At 38.3% G+C, this 18,443-nt stretch overlaps 1 protein-coding gene across 3 annotated transcripts in view; it reads left to right on the top strand.

The window, feature by feature from the left end:
* Window positions 1–3,682: 3,682 nt before the first annotated feature.
* The window catches only part of LOC136885283 (acyl-coenzyme A thioesterase 9, mitochondrial), a 52,613-nt gene continuing 37,852 nt past the window's right edge, over window positions 3,683–18,443 (top strand). The window contains exons 1-2 of one of the 3 annotated variants that reach the window (XM_067157789.2): window positions 3,683–3,999; window positions 9,065–9,123. In XM_067157789.2, the coding sequence (XP_067013890.2) occupies window positions 3,932–3,999; window positions 9,065–9,123 (127 nt within the window). In that variant the 5' untranslated portion in view covers window positions 3,683–3,931. Of the gene's footprint in view, window positions 4,000–4,210; window positions 4,270–9,064; window positions 9,124–18,443 lie in introns of all 3 variants that reach the window. The other 2 variants (XM_067157788.2, XM_068230441.1) reach the window with 2 other exon arrangements.

The following is an 18,443-nucleotide window of genomic DNA, read 5'->3' as shown; positions in this document are numbered from 1 at the left end:
CGGGAGTCTGCTAAAGTCAACAGAAACGGAAGTGTTTGCTATATTTGTGTAGATTGTTACACTGCATTGCTGCATATTGTAATAAGAACACAATTATAATGGAATGCTGAATAAACCACATTTACCAGTAGAGTCTCAATATACAGACAAGCCATTGTTCTCCAAGTAAAATGTTGTTAACCTGTGCAATGCCAGGGCAGAAAAACATGCGAGAAACATCTCCTGACGACGAAAGAGGCCAAGCGTAGGGTGGGTCGGATACGATATTGGATTTTTTAAAACATGGTCATGTTTTTGGGATGGGGATCTATCTGAAAATGTTTGTTGTTGTTGTTTGAGTCATCAGTCCATAGACTGGTTTAATGCAGCTTTCCATGCCACCCTATCCTGTGCTAACGTTTTCATTTCTACGTAACTATTGCAAACTACATCTGCTCTAATCTGCTAGTCATATTCAGACCTTGGTCTACCCTTACCGTTCCTACCACCCACACTTCTTTCAAAAACAAACTGAACAAGTCCTGGGTGTCTTAAGTTGTGTCCTATCATTCTACCTCGTCTTCTCTTCAAATTTAGCCAAATCGATCTCCTCTCACCAATTCGATTCAGTATCTCTTCATTCGTGATTCGATCTAGCCATCTCACCTACAGCATTATTCTGTAACACCACATTTCAAATGCTTCTATTCTCTTTCTTTCTGAGCTAGTTATCGTCCATGTTTCACTTTCATAGAATGTCACGCTCCAAATGAAAGTCTTCAGGAACATCTTTCTAATTCCTATATCAATGTTTGAAGTAAGCAAATTTCCTTTCTTAAGAAAGCTTTCCTTGCTTGTGCTAGTCTGCAGTTTATGTCCTCCTTACTTCTGCCATTGTTAGTTATTTCACTGCCCAAGTAACAATATTCATCTACTACCTTTAAGTCAATAATACTTAACCCTTGACTTACCATTCCATCGTTGGTTGGCCACACCTGCTGCAGTAGAGCAATATCGAACTCTTAAATCTTGGGGTCGTAGCGGGAATAATTCGGTCACGATCTTAACCAAACGATGGGGTTCAGAAGAGAGCCTAACTACTTGAAATGAGGAGCAAATATGTGCTTACTAACTTTTATTGACTCAATTAACTGCACAAAAAAAGCATTTATATAAAATCCTTGATCAAAAATATTTAATTATTTAACGTTTCAAACGCAGTCACATAGCATGGTGTTAGTTTTATTGATTACCGTTTAAAGTTAATGAAATAAAGCACATGATCTGCTGTGTTAATAGAATGTAATATTATGTCAACAAAACACTTGAAAATACATCACACAAAGCAACTGAATTAAACGTTCATTGGAACAACACTACGCGCCGAACTGTTAAAAAGTCCTTCAAAGATGTTCGTCATGGAGACAAATGTACTCATAACTTTTCTCAGAATCTACCAATTCAAGTAGTTATTACCTCAAAAGAAAGCGCTTGATTCACTAAGTGTTTTTAGACCAAAACGAACCGCGTGCCTCAATTAGAATGAAATAAATGATTGCTTCGATGAGAAAAAAATGTTGAAGAAATGAGACCTCAAATTGAATGTGCACTCATAACTTTCCTCAGAATTAACCAATTTGAATAATAAAGAGCTGAAACGAAAGAGCTTGATCCACTGAGTGTTCTTAGGCCAAAACGAACTCCGTACCTCAATTAGAACCAAAGATATGATTGCTTCAAAGAGACAAAAAATTGAAAAAATCAAAATAATTTGAGGAAGGCGGAAGTTAAGTGATTTATAATACCTGATGACAAATCTGTGCATGAGTACCTTTCAGTTAAAAAAAAGAATGAAGGAAATCGACCGGATAGAATGACCGGACTGACTGACTTTAGTTTTCAATTTTTTTAATATATAGATAATATTACCTACTGTCGGCATAGAAGTAACTTACCAGGGGACTTGTGCAGATCCTCAAGGATACACGTGACATAATTTGGTAAATGCGCTGCATGGCGCTGACATAGTGGCATGTTTGGAATAATCACTTCGGCATTTCTGATCACGGAAGTGCCAGACACCACCTCCACGTTACTGCTTGAAGGAATACGCAGCCAAGATTCCCATCTCTAAAAAGCGGTTGAGACTGAAGATGCCTGATATTTGCTGCAGAACGCTAAAATCCATCTCTATAGAGTCACTACTGAATGCTCGGTTCAAAAAGTAATGAAACCCTGTCTGAAGAAGGTACCGGTACTCGACACAATCCACTGTTAATGCTGAATTTTACAGGATGGCCTTACTCGTCTCCTTACTAAAGAATTACTTTCCGGCTTCCTCACTGTAGATCTTAAGTTCCTTCAGGTATGATACTGGGGAAAATAATTTTCCAGCCATTGCAATCTCTCGATATTCAAGCTGAAAAAATGTATCTTGTCCGACTGCAATGTTGTTACATTTTTACTTCTGGCATCATGTAAGTCAATCCATTTCTCTATTGGTAGCATGTATTTGATAGTGCCATCTGCATTAACAAAAACGTGCGCATATTTATTATATGAATGGTCTTCGACTTCCTTTATTGTTCTGAATGTTAAGGTATCTAGATATGTACTTGAAAGCCTCCTAAAGAAGAAAAATGATGTTGGTAGCCTGTATTTTGTAGTCACACCAGCTTTGTACGAGTAGATTAGGCTACACTCGCCGTAACAACACTATAATCAAAGCTAGACAGCAGGTGTTATATGAAATACTGTACACTTTCTTTGGGCGGAAAGACACTAAAGTAGAAATCCATACCCTGGTCAATAACTTTCAGTTCCCGGACGAAACTATCTTTACATCGGTCTGTTTTCAGACCAACTTTGCTTTACGGGAGCGAAAGCTGGGTAGATTCAGGATATCTTATTCATAATATCTTATTCATAAGTTAGAAGTAACAGACATGAAAGTAGCGAGAATGATTGCTGATACAAACAGGTGGGAACAATGGCAGGAGCGAACTCAGAATGAGGAGAATCAATACGCATAAACCGGCTTCGGGGGTGGGAACATGTGAGGCGAATAGAAGAGGATAGGTTACCTAGGAGAATAATGGACTCTGTTATGCAGGGTAAGAGAAGTAGAGGGAGACCAAGACAACGATGGCTGTCCGAAGTGTGAACGGATAAAATTAAATAATGACATATAGGCTAAGGCCTAACACAACATTAGGTCCATTATAATAAATATTGAAGCCAGCAATTTAGGCTACATTTCTAGTAACAGGAATAAACGCGTACCGGTATATTAGAGAACTACCTTCGTAGCGTGAGCACTTAAGAGGTTTATGTTGATAGACATAAAAAGGATGTCCCGTTTCCCCTTGACAACTTCGAGCAAATGCATTCTAGCAGAGCCAGCTTCTTGTAATTATCCTTCTTTCCATGATCAAAAATCAAAACTTTAAAACCACCGGTACCATAATTAGAACTTTATCGTCTTCACCGTAAATTAAAAAAAAAATAATAATAATAATTAAAAAAACACTAAAATCATGGAGTATTATAAAGTTTGTTCATGGAATAAACATGATCGATTCCTTCTTACGCAAAGACCACTTTGCGAAGAAATTGAAAAGTCGCACCCAGTCCCAGATCATGGTGGAATTGAAAAGTGCAAAGTGCAAAGTTGAAAAGTTGCAAAGTTCGTTCGTGGAACAGGCCCTTGGGTGTATAAATATCTGCATTGCGCCTGGTGTAAATATATGTATTGCGTCATCTCAGCTGATTCACGTAACTGGGAATCATTGAACCTTGAACGTATGACAGATATTATCCTTGTTGGCGGTTATCTTCGTTATAAACGTAGTACTCAAATTCATTGAGTGTGAGTTACATTACCGGCACTGCCCGTGTTAAGAGGGTGAAAACAAAAGTGGAGGGATTTTTCCAGGTATAACAGAACAACAGGATGTCATCCGTACTCGTTAGAAGTCTGCTACGGAGTAATAGCATTAAGAATGAATTCAAGTTACAACTGTGAGTATAAATACTTGTCTCTTTCATATTTAATTGTGTGCATCTGTACAGCGGTTTTGTGTGTAGCCTATATAACCTTACCGAAGTGACATAACCTCATTGTGGGCGTGTCACTATTTCTTTTTCGGTATTATCATGCCTTTGTCGATTTTTCGTGCAAATTTATATAATTGATTGCTTAAGGTTTACCTAGCTATTTTTTACTCAACAGAGGGGGTGTCTTGTCGATATGCAGTAACAATACAGATCCTACTACCACCATGCAAGATGGTAAGTTAGGAACACTAAAGTGCATGTGAACTTGCTTAACTACATGCATGCTGGTTTTCGCGATTTTATGTTGCTAAAAATGTGCTGTCTGTGCTGTGGTGAACTTGTCTCCTTAGCCTAAATATCTAAATTTATTTCTGCTTTATTGGCTTTAAATTAACTAGTTAATGAAACAAGAATGTTCTTTAATGATGGCTGTATTGTGTAACGGAATGTTATATATCGTTACTTCAGAAACAGTCCCGCGTATCTGATAATACTCTTCCTATTCATGATTTTCCTTAATACTGGTCATGCCTCCCAGCCACATATGGATATGCAGTCCTTCAGAACTATTGTCGTGTTAATTTTCCTTTGCTTGTGTGTAAAGAAAAATTAACCTTATATACATTATACTGCAGGAGTGCATAAATACCTCGTGTAAACATACATTTCTACAGTACGATACTATAGGATTCATTTTCCTTTACACATAAGCATAGGAAAGCCAGTCTAGGGGTAGTGTGCTTACCTCTTACCTGGAGGTTTTAAGTTCGATTCCTGGCCAGGTCAGGGATTTTTACCTGGATCTAAGGGCTGTTTTGAGGTCCACTCAGTCTATATGGTGATTACAATTGAGGAGCTGACAGTGAGATAGTGACCCCAGTTTAGAAAACCAAAAATAATGGCAGAGAGGATTCGTCGTGCCGACCACACGGCAGATTGTAATCTGCAGGCCTTCGGGCTGAGTAGTGGTTGCTTGCTAGGCATGGCCCTTCTGAACTGTTGCACCATGGCGTTTAAAGCATATGAACACAATGAGACTTGTTCTGATGAACTACATATCCATATGTGGGTGGGAGACGTGACCAGTCTTAAGAAAAATAATGGATAGGAAGAAGCATTGTCAGATATGCGGTATTGTTTCTGAAGTGATGATGTGCTTTACCTTTATAAACACTTACACAGTTATTGCTTATTATGGGTTCAGAGTACGGGTAATGTAAAAGATGCACCGTACCATAATTGTGTTGAGTGTTTTTTTAAAGGGCAAAAGTGTGAGACTATCAGACTAGCCCATTTCTATAGCTATGTCATGGTTATCCCAACTGCAGTAGACTACTGTACTTTAAAATAATATTTCTCACATTTGCTAAGTTGGCAAAATTCCCATTAAAGTACAAATCCTTGAATCTGGTTCACGGAGTCATCTTACACTGGGACCTCATTTTGAACACTGACGATGATCTGTTGGGAGACATGAAAATCCGTGGCATGACACATGTGCGGCGCATTACGTGCAAAGTCAACGGTGAAGATGTTGGCACTGGTGCCTTTAGTGTCTCCTTCATGCTATTGCTGTTACCAGAGAAAGTCAAGGTAACAGCCTATCGTTGCAGTGTGAGGCCATACATCCCACCTTCCATGCGGTGCTATCAATGTCAAAGGTTTGGACCCATGGTATCTCGTTGTCCAAATCCATCTGTGTGTGGTACATGTGAAAGAGTAGCTCATGGTGCGGAAGAGTGCACACCTCCAAACTGCCCTGGTCTTCATTCTCCACAAGACAGAAACTACCCTATCTGTCTCGGTGAGAAGAAGATCCAGACCCTGGATGGTCTCTCATGCCAGGAAGTGCGCTGTAAGTTTAATACCATGAATGCTCCTGCAAAGACAGTAGACTTTAGCATGATAGCACCGAGTCTACCATGCAGGGTACGAAATCGGGGGGGGGGGGGGGGGGGGGAGAGAGGGTTCCCCCCCCACTAAAATTGCCCAGGGGGGATTCTTTCATTACAAAACGAGGAAAATGTAACACATGTATGACTGAAATCAATGTCCTTTACTGTGCATATTTTCATAAAAACGTCAACAATAATACACATAAGATAGAAATAATAGGATGACTGCCAGACCTTGAGCAATTAAAAAAACGCAGCGGTGGCAACTTCGCACATGCAGCCTATTTTTCGTGTTTCATTATGGCAAGTCCATCTGAAACCCGAGAATAATTTTCCATTGACCATCATTGTTGTTATAACAACAGAATTCATACAAAAACATTTTAAATTTACATTTTTAAGGGGAGGGGGTTATTTACTTAGAACGAAATTATATACCCCTACTACTGTTTGAAATAAACACTAGTAGTTAAGCTCTACGATCCTTCTACCCCCACCATTTTCTTCCGATTTCGCACCCTGCTACCACATTCACCGTGAAATAACCAAAAAAGTACATGTCTACTGCAACTCAAATTTGCATGGTCTTAGTGTGCCAACAAAGTGGTGACGTGAAATTCATTTGAAACATCTCATCGTTGTTCAAGTATAAAAGAATCTTACTTTTGTAGACACACAAGTTAAGAGAGAAAAATCAGTACTTGGTTCTTTGCTGCTAATCGTAAAATGTGTTCCTTTAGTGGTTTAATGGATAAAGAACATTGTGTAGTAAAATTAGGCTGTTAACACAGGGGCAACATTTTGTGTGGTACCTTTATAAGTTGAAAAGCTGGGCTTGGGTCATATGGTTTCAATCGTGGAGTAATCTAGAATGAAAATAGGTATTTGAGAAATTGTTTAACTGTAAACAAGATAGAAAGGTAAAAATAATATAAGACACATCTGAGTACTTGCATTCCTTGCCGTCGTTACGTGTCCTGGCAGACAAGCCGTGTGCTGTGTATGGTTTGTTGTCTATTGTTATTAATTAGGAAATGTGCACAATGTGCAAAAGTTTACATTGAGGAACAGAATTTTGTAAGAGATTCTGCTCTGAGTTCACAGTGCATAGCGTGATATCTGTCACAAGGAAGTTTGCATCTTTCACATACACAGTCCTGTCTTAGTTCATGGAATCGTTTATTTGCACACATCTTGTGATGGAACCCATGAGTTGCGAATCTTGTCATGACATGTCGGAGGTTGAAGTTAGCTTACTTCCAGTCATTGGTTTTCATGGCATCCGTGGAGTAAAATTCGCTCCATATTTCGGTTCTTTTTCGTTGTCTGTCTTCGAGTATTTTCTCGGATTTCACAGTAGTTGACAGGCTGTGATTTATTCTTAAGTCTTCTATGAAGAATGTTTCTCCAGTAAGTTCATAGGAGAGTCTTGATAGGCTATATTTTGATAGTCCGAGATCAGCTTTCAAGAACCTGGCTTTCTTTTTTTCCATTGAAGCTAGATCATGGAGGGATAGTTGGGACCACACGATTTCAGTGCCATATGTTAGACTGGGTACAATTTTGGCGTGGAAAAGCTTCAAGGCAGTTTCTAGCAATAGTTGTACATTCTTTATATCGTGTATACCCTTTATTGCTGCTGTAGATCTTTTATATGGGCTCTGAAGGACGTGTTTATTGTTTAAAGAGTAATGCCTAGGTATTTAAATGTGTTCGCTATTTCTAATGGTTGATTTTTGTGAGTTATTTCATCCTTTGCTGCTAATTTTCCCACCTTTTCTGAAGATCATTTGTACTGCTTTCTCATCGTTAATTCTTAAGCTGTTAGCATTTGCCCAAGTAGATATGTTGTCTATTGTTGGCTGAATGTAACGGCCAAGTCTGGAAGGGCTTCAGGGGTTTGAGAGGAATGGTGAGTTGGGGAAGAACAGGACTGTGCTAACTGGGCTTTTGGTGGCGTTGGTATTTTTACTCATTCTGATACCTACAGCGAAGGGGATCCACTAAGAACGCAGCTGGAGGTTACCTGTCATAACTACAGTCAATATAGACCTCGAAAATATGAATTTCATTTCATGTTATAACCCATCAGCAAAGGGGATGTTATTTATGACATCCTCTTTCGCTCTATATGGATTTTATTCAATATTAATATGTCCTTTCCATTGCTTTACGTCTGTAACAGAGTCGCAATGCTGCCAATGGTGAATCTTGTTGTCTTCCTCTTTCATCCTCAAAACTGTTCTTTTAATGTCACATAGCTCCCTTTTCTTATCAGCACCTATCGTCAGCATTTTAATAATATGGTTTTTCTTCTTTTATGGCCATATGTGTGCCCACAATGGACATTCCCAAGTATCACTCGGGGTCGGCTCTTCTGATCCTTAGAGAGTATTACTTGCGGTGGATGTCTCCGCCACTGAAATGCCGTTTCTGTTCATGGCCTTTCTGTCTGTATGCCACCATGTTGCTTGTGGACGCCTGTATCCTCTCCTTGGCTCCTTGTGCCAGCGTCTGTACCAGTGCAACTGCCGCTTCCCCAATTTTTCACTGATAGGGACCGTGTATGCTCATTGCTCACTCGGTCCAAAAGGGTGACACCCGTTGATCATCGCAGCATCTGCGTTTCCGTTGCATGCATTTATTGGTTATGCTTCTTTTGCCTTGTCCAACACTCGCAGCTGTAAGTGAGGGCGGACCTAACAACAGTCTTGTATATCTTGCCTTTATAAGCATTCGCCTGTCACATAAGACGCCTGTCAGCAAACACCATGTAGTCCATCCAACTTTGATGCGATGCTTCACGTCATCATCAATTGTCGTATCGGTGATAATAACTGAGCCCAGGTACTTGAATTTATTCATCATTCCTAGTGCTTGACCTGCTAAAAAATTTGTGTTGAGTGGACTTTGAACTTCTGGCTTGGAAAAATTCTTGCAGCTTTTTCTGAGTCCATTTGCCTCCAAACCTTTTCTCCAAAGTTTTAAGGCTGCCTCGACTTCTTCACTTATTTCACCAACTAGCACGATGCCGTCTGCATATAGTAGTTGTGTCATCAATTGTTCTGTGAGATAGTTAATAACTAAATTGAATAAGATTGGTTCATCTGAAAAAATTTATTTTTGCTCAACAGAGGTGGTGCCGTATCACTATGCGACAAGAATACAGAGCCCTCACTTACAATGGCTGGTGGTAAGTTAGGAATGTGTTTGAGGTGTCTGTGTGTGACAGCACTAATCCAGATTTGTCATATTTCACTATTTCCTCATTTTATCTGACATTCCTCCAGCATTCCAGGTTCCTTTATGTGCTTGTAAATTTGTTGTTGTTGCTTTTATCCCTATTACTATTCCATATTTATTCTGAAGAGGTCATTAAAGGAGCCCTGTATGAGGAAGTGGGAGGAATAAAGTTGAATGGCAGGTTTGTGAACAACTTGAAATTGCCTCCCGAATGCAAGCTCACAGCTGCGTGCCCCTAACTGCATGACCAATTCACTTGGTACTGCTATTTGTAAAATTAAATCTGTGTTTAAACCTATCAGTAGAACGCAATTTACAAATAGTAGCAAGAAAACGAAGACTGCACAACAAGTTATAGTTTTACCCATAACCTATTTGTTGCCAAATACAAGACTCTTTTATACTGTAATTAATGACCCAACTCTTTTAAGCAGATGTTATTCACTCATCAATCAATCAATCACTACTGATCTGCATTTTGGGGCAGTCGCCCAGATGGCAGATTCCCTATCTGTTGTTTTCCTAGCCTTTTCTTATATGACTGCAAAGAAATTGGAAACTGATTGAAAATCTCCCTTGGTAAGTTATTTCAATCCCTTACTCTCCTTCCTCTAAACAAATATTTGCCCCAATGTGTCCTCTTGAGTTCCAACTTTATCTTCTTATTGTGATCTTTCCTAGTTTTAAAGACACCACTCAAACTTATTCGTCTACTAATGTAATTCCACCCCATTTCTCCACTGACAGCTCGGAACATACCACTTATGATATTGATTCCCATAGAGAACCTGAATTTTTTGTTCCGAATGAGTAAATTTATAATACCAATATAGTTTACGGGGGTGAAACGCTGGCAACCAGGAATGAGTTAGCTGGAAAATTTATAATGTCCAATAACGGACCAACTATATTTGTATTATTACATACCATTATTTAGTCGAGCAGCTCGTTTACTTTCTTCCAATCTTTCCAGCCCAAACTTTGCAACATTCTTGTAAAGCTACTCTTTTGTCGGAAATCTTTGCATTTTTTCAGTTCTTGAGTCAAGTAACCCTGGTGAGGGTCCCATACACTGGAACCATACTCTAGTTGGGGTCTAACCAGAGACTTATATGCCCTCTCCTTTGCATTCTTACTACAGTCCCTAAATACCGTCATAATCATGTGCAGAGATCTATACCCTTTATTTATAATCCCATTTATGTGATTACTCCAATCAAGATCTTTCCTTATATTGACACTTAGATACTTAAAGTGATCTCCAGGAACTAACTGTACATCACCACTTCCTTGCGGAATAGCATACAGAGAGACCCTACAGATTTAAGTTATTGAAGACATGTAACAACATCTAAATATGCTTTTATTTTTACCTTTTAACTCTCGTTCTCTGCAAGGCTGGTGATGTCCCCAAGAGGGACGAAACATGTACCTGTAACTTTGTTTTAAGATTAAACTTTTTGAGTATTGTAAAGGTTGAACCTTTTATTGATAATATAGTAAAACTGTTCAGAGTTGACAATACAGGCTAAATATGACTTATATTACGTTTAATGATCATTAAGGCTGTATGGTCTGACACCATGGATAGTCAGTTTGAGTCCCGTTGGTAGAACAACTTTTAACCATCAGAATGTTGGCTGGCAGGGTGGAGAGGTGGTGGTATGCAATTTCGAATCACTAGGTTGTGTGCTATAAAAGCCTGGATTCAATACCAAACCTCTCCGCAGTGTTCACTTGGAGAAAGAGTGTATGATGCTGTTGATGGAGATCATCCATCAGATGGGGACGTTAAGCTTTGAACTGACCTCTTGGTGTTATTCGATAGGAGTAGGCCAATTATGAAGAATTTAAGAGCCTTTGAGAGGCCGCTTACTCAATACAAAATACACTTCATTTTATTAAGGGGGCTGATACACCTGGAATGCATGCATTTTGTAAATTACTCTATATCTATAGAACCATAACAGGGATTTGAATTAAACTTTGTATACTTATAGTACAAATACTGGGCTTTCATTATATGTACAAAGCTTTAACATTAAATATATACAAGTGTAATAAAATTTGCAGATTTAAATATTTAAAAAATATTTCTTGAATGTTACAAAAAATAACATTTTTTCATAATTATCAATTCGATTGGCATAAACTATTTTTTTTCCTTAAAGGCAACACTAAAGTACCCGGGATAGACCTCTATGAACTTAGTGGAAGAATGAGTTACCCTTTTATAGGTATTTAATTTGAATATTTTAAAAAGTTAAGAATTTCACATGATGTTTTAGGTGCACTGAGCATATTTTTCAAAGGAATTCATCCTCTATAACTTAGTTCCAACAAAGGGAATTCCAAATTTGATGCATTTTGGACCATTAGTTCTTGAGATATTGCATTTTTGTGTGAAAAAATTAAACTTTCGGGAAAATGGCTCTAAACATATTATATACATTTCCACTTACGTATAACACTAGAAAGCACCTGCTGCATATTTAGTACCCTCCATCCCCATGTTCTTGCCATGTTCTTCCATCCTCAGCCACTTTCTTGTCCTTCGTTCCTCTCAAAGCCGTTTTTCAACAAATTTGACCCGAAGAACATCACTTTCAGACAGAGCAGACGTTGCATATTTCCCAACTTTGATGCCTAAACATTCTAGCACTTCCAGTTTACTTTCATCACCATCATTTAAAGAAGACATAGCTTCAGCAGCTGCAATTTTCACAAACATCCTCCCTGAATTTGAGATTTTAGGGCAAACAGTTCATATTTTGTTGTTAAAGGACTCATTACCATTTTGAGTCCGACCTTTTGGACGTCTCAGGAGGTCAGTAGCAGCAAGGTCTTGGAATATTGGCTTAATTGCCTTCATTACAGCCATTGGAATTGGGCGAGGGTGCTTATATTCCTTCTCAGTTCCATTTGCCTGGTCTTGATGCCTCCTACACCATGATCTTGAACTTTTCGGACAACAATATTGTTGAGGGTCAATGTCAGTAGAGACTTCGTGGTGCCATATAGCCCATATAGCCTTCCTCATGCCTTCCAATTTGTCTTTATTTTCCCTTCTGGCATTGCCATAATAACACTTCAGCTTGTCGATGATAGCATCTGTGAGATGACTCGCACCACCAGCACCCTTACCATCTTCTAATTTTATGCCAGCCTTCTTCTTCTTCTTCTTCTTCTTCTTCTTCTTCTTCTTCTTCTTCTTCTTCTTCTTCTTCTTCTTCTTCTTCTTCTTCTTCTTCTTCTTCTTCTTCTTCTTCTTCCTGTGTCTTACAAACTTGACATGATTCAAAACAAAACAGAATTACAAAGGGACCTTGAAAGTATCCAACAATGGGTTGAAGAAAATAATATGAAGGTTAATGGAGGCAAATCAACTGTTACAACTTTTACAAACAGGAGCTTTAAAACTGAATTTGAATATACTTTGGATGAGGTAGTTATCCCAAAAGATGGCAAGTGCAAATACTTAAGTGTGAGATTTGAAAGTAATTTGCACTGGAAGGGTCATATTGATGACATTGTTGGGAAAGCATACAGATCATTACATGTCATAATGAGGCTACTTAAAGGATGCAACAAAGAATTAAAAGAAAAATGTTACTTGAGTATGGTTCGTCCATTATTGGAATATGCAAACAGTGTTTGGGATCCTCACCAAGAATACCTAATAAAAGAAATAGATAGTGTGCAGAGGAAAGCAGCAAGATTTGTAACAGGGGATTTCAGGAGAAAGAGTAGTGTATCAGAAATGTTAAAGGAACTTGGGTGGGAAACTTTAAGTAAGAGAAGGGAGAAAACTAGACTTACAGGATTATATAGAGCCTATACAGGAGAAGAAGCATGGGGAGATATCCGTGAGAGGCTTCAGTTGGAAAATAATTATATCGGCAGGACTGACCACAAATATAAAATTAGAAGGAATTTTAGCAGAAGCGATTGGGGTAAATTTTCATTCATTGGGAAGGGTGTGAAGGAGTGGAACAGTTTACCAGGGGTAGTGTTTGATCCTTTTCCAAAATCTGTACAGATATTCAAGAAGAGAATAAACAGCAACAGAGAAAATAAATGAAGTGTTAGAGGGCATTCGACCAGTGCAGGTTATTGTAAAAAAAAAAATGTGTGTGAATAAATTAATTCCATCCCCTGGTCTAAGGAGTTTGGACAGCCAAAGTAGGGGACTGCCTGTAGGGGTGAAGTACAGTGGGGACTTCGAGGGCCCTGGGACCGCTACGGTAGCTGTGAAGGCCCTTCAGGAACTCCGAAAAGTGGTGGCAAAAGGGGCTCTGGTTAAGACGCAGCAGGTCGTTATGCTACTTAGGATCCAGAACGGGTAAAAAAAAAAAAGTAAATAAATAAATGCAATGTAAATATTAATGTTATACCAGTTGTATAGTATCATTTGAAGTAATTCCACATACTGTATATCAGTTGATTATATTTGTAAGTAGTACAGGAGATATTATAAGTAGAATTTTGTAAACAATATAAATTTATTAAGGATGAGCTGTGTGTTTAATAGAAAACATTGTTAGCGTAAATTGTATAATATTGTATTATAGGAAAAATTTTCTTCTCTTGTTAATTTAATATTTAGTGCTTGACAATAATGTATTTTAGTGTACCATTTGCCACCGAGGTAGACACCTCATTTGCAAATAAAGAGATTTTGATTTGATTTTTGATGTCCTATACTTCAGGACGAAACATGTCCCGTATGTAAAAGTGACTTAATAAAATAAATGTGTATTTTGTATTGAGTAGGTGAACTCTCAAAGGCTCTTAAATTCTTCATAACTATTGAGTCTCAATACGGATCAAATAATGAATTTTGTATTAAGCAAGGAGTAGGCTATGCCCCGACACCAGGTTTCGCCATCTCCGTACCTCATTATCATCATCTCACATCCAGTCATGCAGGTCGCCTATGGGCAGACCTTCAGCAGGCGAGTTGAACATGTATTTGGACACTCCCGGCACTAAAAAAAGGCCAAAGAAAATATGTCATTTTATTAATCCATCTTGGTCAATACACAAATGTTGATAAGAAACACAATTAAAGATATATGTTTTGGCCCGATAGGGCCTTCTACAGTCTTGAAAAAAATATACAGTTTATAGAAATGCTCTAGAAAAAATACTACTTTAAAAGTGCATTAGAAAGAATTGAAGGGTTTCATCTTGTCCTAATGTAAAAATAAACACAAAAAATTCACTTGTTCTTACTGCATGGTATTTCTGATGCAATCGGTACTTTTCTACAAGAATTCAAGAACAAGTGATTTTTAATGAATTTTGGTTATGTTTGCGTTTTATTTACATTATAAAAAGTTGAAACCCTTCAAGATCAGTTTTTTCTAATGGACTTTTAATGTGGTAGTTGTTTTTAGAGCATTTCTATAAACTTATATTCTTTTTCAAGACTGAAGAAACATGTATCTTTGTGTGTTTAATCAACATTTGTGAATTGACCAAGGTGAATTATACTAAAATTACATATTTTCTTTACTGTAAAGTCAGTACAGAACAATTATGAGATTGTTAAATTGCAACTAAAAAGGCCAAATGATAAAGGAATAATACCTGATGAGGATGACATTGACCCAAACACACAAAGCCTGTTGTGCCATGTCTGCTTTTTGTTGATCTTATATGCTATTAATTCACCTAAATATTTAAATTTGTGAAGGATTTTGATTTGCTGTTCATCTGTTGTTTTGTTTATGAGTGGTGGGTGGTTATTGTTGTATAAAACATACTAATGTGTAAGGGGGAGTTAAATGAAAACCGATCACCAGCCATAACATATCTTCCACGTGTAAGGTAGCAACACTGGTGTTACATATGGATACTGCCATTGCTTGGTAAGAGAACTGCATAGTGACAACTCACGGTTGTTGGGTTATGTCTGTGTTGGCGTGCGGACTGGTTGATGTTTCGTTCAGCTGTAGAAATGGAGGCAAGCAAGCAAGGAAGAGCAGAGAAGAGTAGTTCATTTTCTGGTGGCCCTGCGCTACAAAGACACTTTGCACAAACTGCGACGCGCCATAAAGTTTTTGTTATTTTATTTGACTTCACTGATGAAGGGAATGCATATTGTTCCTGAAACATGTATGAAGGAATTAGTAGTTTTCAATCATTAAAAGTTTATTGAAAAGGGGGACCCAACATAAACTATTTTAAACAGTTTAGTTAAAACTCCCTGAAATACTGTTGGACGGAGTCATCCTGTTGCATAATAATGTTCGCCCATAGACTTCCAATCTGGAGAAGGCTACGCATCAGCAATTTGGTTGGGAAACACTTCAACATGATATAGATGTTGATTCCCATAGGGAATCTGAAATATTTGTTCCGAATGAGTAAATTTATAATACCAATATAAATGGTCCGTTATTGGACATTATAAATTTTCTAGCTAACTCATTACTGGTTGCCAGCGTTTCGCCCTCGTGTGCTAGGCTGGGCTCATCAGTTGGTACCTAGCACACCTACCAAGACGCTGGCTAGTGCATACCGTGGAGGCCACTGCGTAGGCTAATTGTAGCCACTGGCAGTGCCAATGCACTATGAGACACTTTGTCCCATTATCAAAAATTGATGCCTGCCTGGCCATCAGATGATATAGCACACGAGAGCGAAACGCTGGCAACCAGTAATGAGTTAGCTGGAAAATTTATAATGTCCAATAACTGACCATTTATATTGGTATTATAAATTTACTCATTCGGAACAAATATTTCAGATTCCCTATGGGAATCAACATCTATATCATCTGATGGCCAGACAGGCATCAATTTTTGATAATGGGACAAAGTGTCTCATAGTGCATTGGCACTGCCAGTGGCTACAATTAGCCTACGCAGTGGCCTCCACGGTATGCACTAGCCAGCGTCTTGGTAGGTGTGCTAGGTACCAACTGATGAGCCCAGCCTAGCACACGAGGGCGAAACGCTGGCAACTAGTAATGAGTTAGCTGGAAAATTTATAATGTCCAATAACGGACCATTTATATTGGTATTATAAACACTTCAACATACAGCCCGGATCTTTCACCTTGTGATTTTCACATTTTTGATGACCTGAAGAAAGACATTTGTGGGCGTCGGTTTCATTCGGAAAAGGAAGTGCAAGAGTGGATGCAGTTGTGGATCCGTCAGCGACCTACCTCTTTCTACAAAAATGGAATTGATCGTCTCGTCTTCCAGTGTGATAAATGTATTAACACTATTAATTACTTTTGAATAAAACCAATCCATGGTCACATTGTCCGACTCGTTGGCTGAATGGTCAGCGTACTGGCCTTCGGTTCGGAGGGTCCCAGGTTCGATTCCCAGCCAGGCCATGGATTTTAACCTTCGTTGGTTAATTTCAACAGCTCGGGGGCTGGGTGTTTGTGCTGTCCCCAACATCCCTGCAACTCGCACACCACACATAACACTATCCTCCACCACAAAACCACGCATTTACCTACACATGGCAGATGCTGCCCACCCTCATTGGATGGTCTGCCTTACAAGGGCTACACCCAGCTGAAAATAGCCACACAAAATGATTATTATTATGGTCACATTGTAGCGGGTGTTCGGTTTTCCTTTTTACTGCCCCTTATACTTCGTTCCTGTGTGTTTCTTTACCCAGTGCATTGTAATTTTGAAGTTTGAGACCAGAATTATATTCCAGTAACAGGTGACACACTGCTTTGAGATGCTTTGTTAAATATTTTGAAACCAACAACTGTGTTGTTTCTTCCCTCCCTATACTGCAACATGCTTTTGACCTAATCACACACGCTTCTTTGGAATGATTCTTTATTCTCTGGCTAAGAGTATGCTCATGTTAGACCAAAATTGGTTTCACATACAAAATGTTTTGTATAAGTCTATTGATTGAGGAGAAAGGAAATAGAACTCGTTCTTCGATGTAATGGCTTTCTAGATTAAGTACTATTCACAAACATAATTTTACTCAAGGTTTGCTTGTAACAATAGTTATATACAGACAGCTCATCTATTTGGATTGCTCTACCCATGTTTTGCTTTACAACTGCCAGTTACTAATATCATACAGTATAACCATCAATTTTGGATATATAGAAATTACAATGTGGCCAAAAAAAAAAGGCAATTTTCCAACCATCCTGAGCCAAGGAAAACTTACCCTACAAAATTGATATCAGCTTTTCTTTCTGGAAACATAAAATTCTGAAATTTATGAACAATTTGTTTAAAACATTCCATTATATACGAGGGCTGTTTTTGCAGAACTCAACAACTACAAAATTTCCAAAAATAAGTTATATATGAATTTGTGTAGTTTAATAAGACAGGAATCAATTGCATTCATCAGAATTTAGCTAAATTTAACATCTACAACTGTAACCGAGCTTCAGATGTTAGGAGTTTCGCAAAACTCTGCATCTACGGGAATAAAAGTTATTCAAAACTCAACATGTACAATACATACTATTCTGGATTTTATTTATATTTATGAGGTATTTTTTGTTTTTGTTTTTAACTTTTGGCAACCATGTAAGCTTTTGGTAATATTAAAAACAGCTGAGAAAAGCTGAAACTGCATTAGTCCCGTCTCGATATCACAAAATACTGAATCAGCACTGGCAACGTCTTGTTCTTGGAAAGAACTGGGGATTGTATGACTTGAAATCAGCGAGTAGATGCACCAAGTTGAAATTTCACTTGTAGATGTTAATAAACATAGGATTTTAAAAGGGTTTAAAGGGTTTAAATGAGGGTTAGATCTGAAAACAAAAATATTAATTTCCAATTATACAGTCTGGAAGGATGGCCTACTCTACAATTTTCTGGAAGTGATACCATTTAAGAAAGTAATAAATAAACCCCAGTAACCAATATATGGCGATATCGATGATGTCCATCCGAATCGTTTAAGGTCTCGAAATCCACCAATAACAACTGCAATAGAATAGAAGAATACCAACTTCAGTATAACTAAAGAATGACCTGGGAAGACAAGATACTAGGCCTGAGTCCACTCTGCCCAAATTGGTTCTTTGTTGTCACCTGGATTTGAGCTTCCTCGTAAAGCCACAGGATATGATCAGGCCATGGTAACTGCGCAGATTTCCAGTACAAATAGAAATAATTTCCTAAACCTAACTGCAATTGTGGTGCTTCTAAGCAGGCCGTCCAACATTTTATCACAGAGTGTCGAAAAAGAAAGTACAGGGGCGACATCAGTGATTTTGCTTGTGCATTTCCAGAGACAATTAGTTACATA

This window comes from Anabrus simplex, chromosome 14 (assembly GCF_040414725.1).
Source record: "Anabrus simplex isolate iqAnaSimp1 chromosome 14, ASM4041472v1, whole genome shotgun sequence".
In the NCBI taxonomy this organism is placed as follows: Eukaryota; Metazoa; Arthropoda; class Insecta; order Orthoptera; family Tettigoniidae; genus Anabrus; species Anabrus simplex.
Note: the sequence above shows the minus strand (reverse complement) of the source record. Positions and strands in the feature narration are given on the sequence as shown.